The 5704-nt window shown below is 34.2% G+C and overlaps 1 protein-coding gene and 1 non-coding gene across 2 annotated transcripts; both read right to left on the bottom strand.

Moving 5' to 3' along the window:
- Positions 1-205: 205 nt before the first annotated feature.
- TRNAT-AGU (transfer RNA threonine (anticodon AGU)) lies at positions 206-279 on the bottom strand. The gene has a single exon. It is a non-coding gene; the product is annotated as a tRNA-Thr (tRNA).
- A 1284-nt stretch (positions 280-1563) lies between these two features.
- On the bottom strand, positions 1564-4399 carry LOC120089721 (uncharacterized). The gene is made up of 5 exons (XM_039047091.2): positions 3778-4399; positions 3593-3685; positions 2524-2594; positions 2368-2430; positions 1564-2280 (listed from the first exon to the last, which is right to left on the bottom strand). The coding sequence occupies exons 1-5, from the start codon at positions 3836-3838 to the stop codon at positions 1960-1962; spliced, it is 609 nt and encodes a 202-aa protein (XP_038903019.1). The 5' UTR covers positions 3839-4399; the 3' UTR covers positions 1564-1959.
- Between the last annotated feature and the right edge of the window lie 1305 nt (positions 4400-5704).

The raw sequence follows: 5704 nt of genomic DNA, 5'->3' as shown, positions 1-5704 counted from the left end.
TAGAAAAATAAAAAACTCAATTGGAAACAAAATAAACTTTTTTTTTAAAACAACTTTTTAAAATTGGAAAAAAAGAAAACTCAATTGGGAATGAAACAAACTTGCTTTTTAAACTAAAAACCAAAACTTACTAGTTATGAAACAAAATAAAAACAATCTTGAAAGTTGGGGTTTTAACCAAAATGAGTTGAAAAACAATAGCAAATGCTTTCATTGAGAGTTGAACTCAAGACCTCCCGCTTACTAAACGGGTGCTCTAACCAACTGAGCTATGAAAGCTTTGATCTTAAAATTTATTTTAAGTTATTTTATTTTTTATTACAAAATTGGCAAAATTATAAAAAAACAGTTGAACTATTTCCTATATTTCAGAAATACCCCAGTGTTTTGAAAGTTACAACATTACCCTCGATCTTGCATGAATATTTTGAAATTATCATTAGAGTAGAAATTTTTTAAAATTTTGGAAAAGAGATTGAGACATGGAAGAGTGGTTTAACTATTTGTTGATGGTTTAACATATTCTTTTTTAAAACTCAATAATAATAAGGAGGAGAAGGTTAAATTACATTAAGTACCTTTAAACTTTACATTTTGTTTCAAAAATACTTTTGACTTTTCAAAATTTTTATCCATACCTTTAAAACATTTAAAAAAATGCAAAAAATACACATACCATTAGTATGCGGATGAAAACTATTGGTACCTTATTTGAAAAATACCCCTTAACGTTCAAAGGTTGCATTACTATCCTTGATCTCTAAAAAAGAGTTAGAAAAAGTCTTTTTCCGTTAATATATAGATAAAAACCATTTATCTACACATTATCACCTCCTTCTATTTCTTCACCATCATCTACTTTAATCTATGGTATATAAACACTTCTCCATTTCCCATCATTTTCCCTCTTGATCCCCTTCTTTTATTTCTCATATTTACGATGGAACGAATTTGTAAAATAAATAAAGGTAGAGTCAAAATGGTGGTTCGAAAATCATGATAGGTATTTTAAAAATTTAAGAATTAAAATAAACATTGTAAAAAAATTAGAGGCACAAATGAAACCAACCAAAATAAAATTTAACCTAAAACATTTCACAAGATTTAGAGTCATAGTGTGAAAATTTTGGAAGTTGTGCATGGTAACTTTCTGCCACAGAATTAGTGTATCTAACAATGAAGCATCCAAAATCACAACCTCTTAAGATAAAAAACATCCAAATGCAAGGATTTCAGTGATGAAGATGAATGGATCAAAACCACACGGAAAATACTTTTAATTATTTAAAATGATTTTATTAGTATGAAAAATGTGTTTGAAAGTATAAACTTAAACATTAAATTGATTTTGAGGAATCAAAAGTGTGTTTCGAAATGATTTTAAGCATGAATAAGTGATTTTCAATATTTTAAAATCACGTCTGAATATGAACGGGTTATCATGAATAGAAACTTCTTACCAAGAATTATCATCCCTACTCATGATGATTTTAAGCCAAAACTACACTTCTCCATTGAAGCTACAACATATAAGGGAAAAAAAAAAAGAAAAAAGGATGATGATTCATGCTCAAGTGAAAAAAATGGCCATTGTGAAATATCGAAGTTCGACATCAAGTATACAAACCAAGGCTGACAAACTGACCAAGAATAATTACAACTTGAAATTATATTGGAGTTTCTAAAAGAAATGCATAAAGACATCACCTTATCTGCACTTGAAAATTGAAATCATGATCAAGGTGAGGAGAGAAAAAACTTGAAATCATACAGTCGCGCGAAATTGATTTCTACCGCCCAAGCTTAAAGGACTAGGCTGGCAATCTACCTTGGTGATTTTCTCAGTGCAAGCTTCAGAAGCTTCCTATACTTCCCCCAATGACACCAAAAGTGAATGAAACTTTTAAACCATAACGACACATCCATATTGACGCAATAGGTGTGATCAAAAGATGGCTCTTAAGAGAGCTCTAGAATCTTTGGTCGCTTTTCTGATTTACTTTTTCCTTTGCTTTTACTTCTACAGCTGGTTTTCCTAGAATTTGATCTTTTGAGTTTAACTGACGATCTGTTACTGTGGTCAGTATTCTGATCGTCGCTCTTTTCATTGTCATCATTATTGTCGTTACTGGTAATACTATCATCACTACTCTCTTCAGATTCTGACTCACTACTACTACTACAAGTCAATGGAATTACAGGCTGATTACCAATTATTGCAGATTCAGCAGCGGCCACAGCTTCAGGAGTATGAAGATCGGCAATACCCAACATCAGGTCCTGTTTAGATCAAATCATGGCATTATGAATGACGAAAAACCATGCTACCACATCCACAACGTAACATTACAAAGAAAAGTGACTTACCAATTCAATCACTTTAGATTCATTGCCATCGAGGGCTTCGATATCATATTTTTCAGCATTGTCCTATGACAATTAACAAGAATGCACAGATCAGTAACAATGAAAGCTTTTTGGGTTTAGATTCAAACGTAAGTAGTAATTGTTCACTATGCAAACCTTTGCATCCATTTGCAGCTTTTTATTAGCTTCTGATATTACTCCTAAAAAATCTTTGACTCTTCCCAATACTACAAGAAGTGAAAAGGAAGTAAGCAACGCATGGAACTCCTAAGAAAAAACGAGAACCATAATATATTCAAATTGTGATGCTGAATGTTCTATGCTCGAAGTGCAGTACTCCAAAAGAAATTTGCTTGCTTCGAATGGCATAAAAGGGGGAGGTAAGTTTTCAGCTGAAGTAAACAATGTTATACAGTTGGAAACAGTTGCTACAAACAACCTCTACATTACATCTCATGATAGTGCTAAAGTTGACAACAGTTAGTATACCTAACAACACTACAATGTTATATAGTCACTAATTTTCCAACCACTGTATGTAACTTCAAACTGCATAGAATACCGCTACACAAAGTTTTAAACCAGCAACTGGAAATACATCTCATCAGTTGCATATGAAACAACAACCACCAAAAAAAGAAAAAAAAAAAAAAAACTTGCAAAAGCAAAAAAAAAAATTGCACTAAAAAAACCAATATATTTCCAGACAATGAGGAAATCAAGATAAGGGTATCAACCAGTGAGTATTTCTAACCAGCCATCAGGCATACATGTCCATGCATAGCTCTTGCAACAAGCAAAGTCGTTATTTTACAATAATATTCAAATACTGAGTGCATCTCGAGATAAATCCATGTAAGAAAAGTTTGCCACATGGTAACCATGATTGAACAATTAGATGGAATGCACAAAGATAGGTGTAGTTTAAGATACGACCAAGTAATTTTCATATTTATTACCTTCTTTGGGAAGAGGATCCTTGATCAAATAATTGTACTATTTGACTAATCTAACATTTCCTAAACATTACAATCTAGCCAACATTAAACACAAAACTAGGGAAGACAGTTGAAATTGTGATTTAAAGGGTGTGCCCATGTCCGCAATTAGCCTGCTAGATGTCAATGCAGTAAAAATTCTACGCTCGTGTCCAGATTTCAAACTAAACTAAGCAGCAAAAGATAATAAAAAAAAAAAATTTAAAAATCAAAAGGGACATATGTACCTAGGCTTTTTGAAGCCGGTTCAGTAATCGGTTTTTCATTCCGACGGGGCTCCTTGGACGTTGAGTTCTTTTTACAAACTAGCAGTGAGGACTCTGATATAAGGCAAAAATTAGTTTAATAAACAATTACTGATCCCAACAATCAATGTAAGCTAAAACGAAGAAAAATCGACCATAAAAACTACCTAAAGACGAAGAGGATAAATCCTTCCGCTCCAAATACAAAAGATCCTTGCTATGTCGCATCTTTCCGTTCTTCTAGCTGCAAAGAAAAAGAAGTCCTCCATCCGTAATCTAGAAGAAATCACGACACGGCTAGAGGGAAAGAAATAAATTGAGAGACTGAGGGGCAGAGAAAGTCGGATGAACTTGCGTTTTTGTCCGAGAAATAGAGATAGTCACAATTACAACGGCCGGGCGTCGGCCGTGAGAGCAGCGGCCGGAAACACTTTTCGAGACTGTGAGGAAGGAAGAGAGAGCTGAAGAGGCGTCGCCGAGAAACTGTTCGCCGACCGGCGATTGGCTTCAGTAGAGCCGAGAAATTGGTTTGGGGAATAAAGATCGTTCGAATGGGAATTGTTCTTCGTTTTATCCCCTGTGGAACTCTTGAATTTGGAAGGAGGGAGGCAGCGGCGGCGATTTCGTCGGAAGGCTGAGATTGCGGCACCCACTGAGACGGCGTGCGGCGGCGCGAGATGCAGTGGCTGGGAAGGAGAGGGAGGGGGGCAGCTGAAGGTGAAATAGGGTTTAAGATAGGCCAACAGAAAATAGGATTTTATTATTATTATTTTCTGAAACGAGGAATTCAAACCTGAACACTTTGAGCTATATTGGTTTTGGCAAAATAAAAAGTTAAAACTTAAAATAAAATTTCGACTAAATTAACAAGTTTTTTTTAATGCCCATTAAATTACTCGACTGTACTCCAAAAAAAATTTAAAAAAAAACTTACTTGTAAAAAGGAAAATGGACAAAAATGACCTATTTAGAGTTTGATTTTGTATTTTTGACCTATTTTTGAAAAATAAGTTTATTTGATCCATTGATGATGAAAATGATGCAAATATGAAAAATATTGATGGTACAATTACTGTTATACCTCTTATTAAATTCTTACTTTCAATTTCAACAACCAACCTAACAATAATTCACAAAAAATTTTCCACCTCAAAAATTTATTCACAAAAAATTATTTTATCCAAAATTAATTGACAAAAAAAATTTCACATTCCAATACAAAAAACATGAAATTTAATTTGTTTACAACCCCACAAAAAGTTCTCTTCACCAAATTATTTCCAAAATGAAAAGTCTTTCGTCAAGTCTAAAACTTGTATTTCACGAAGTTGTAATTTTGTATTTCGTTTTGTATGTATTCGATAGTTCGATAATTTCTGAAAATTTTGACAAAAATAAATGACCTTTTTGGAGTTTGATTTATGCTTGCTTTGTTGATTATTTTATTTTTTATAATGCTCTGCATTTGATATTTATATAAAAAAATTGTTTTTTTTTTAAGATACCTGGTCGGGCTTCACCGAAGCTTCCCATTTTGAGGTTCAGTTGCTAAGCGGTAGTTTAGTTCCAGAAGTTACACGATGTGAAGAAAAGTTAGACGATTGTGTACTTGCGGGGAGCTAAGTGATGCATTTAAATGCTATACAACAGCACTATACGATCATTTAGCTTTGGCGTAGGAACTAAATGATATGTTGGATTTGCTAAGCGATGGCACTACACGATCGTTTAGCTATGACGCGCGCTAAGCGATGCGATGAAGTGCTGCGCGACAGCGTTGAGCGATCTTTTAGATAAAGAGCTAAGCGATCATGGTATGAGAACTAAATGATATATTGGATTTGCTAAACGATGGCACTACACGATCGTTTAGCTACGACGCGCGCTAAGCAATGCGATGAAGTGCTACGCGATAGCGCTGAGCGATCTTTTAGATGAAGAACTAAGCGATCATTGCGTGGGAATTAAAAGATACGTTGGATTTGCTAAACGATGGTACTACATGATCGTTTAGCTACGACGCGCGCTAAGCGATGCGATGAAGTGCTACGCGATAGCGCTGAGCGATCGTTTAGATGCAGAGCTAAATGATAA

This window comes from Benincasa hispida, chromosome 11 (assembly GCF_027475165.1).
Source record: "Benincasa hispida cultivar pf3 chromosome 11, pf3_genome.v1.1, whole genome shotgun sequence".
NCBI lineage: Eukaryota > Viridiplantae > Streptophyta > Magnoliopsida > Cucurbitales > Cucurbitaceae > Benincasa > Benincasa hispida.
The sequence above is the reverse complement of the archived record's forward strand: the minus strand, read 5'-3'. Positions and strand labels throughout refer to the sequence as shown.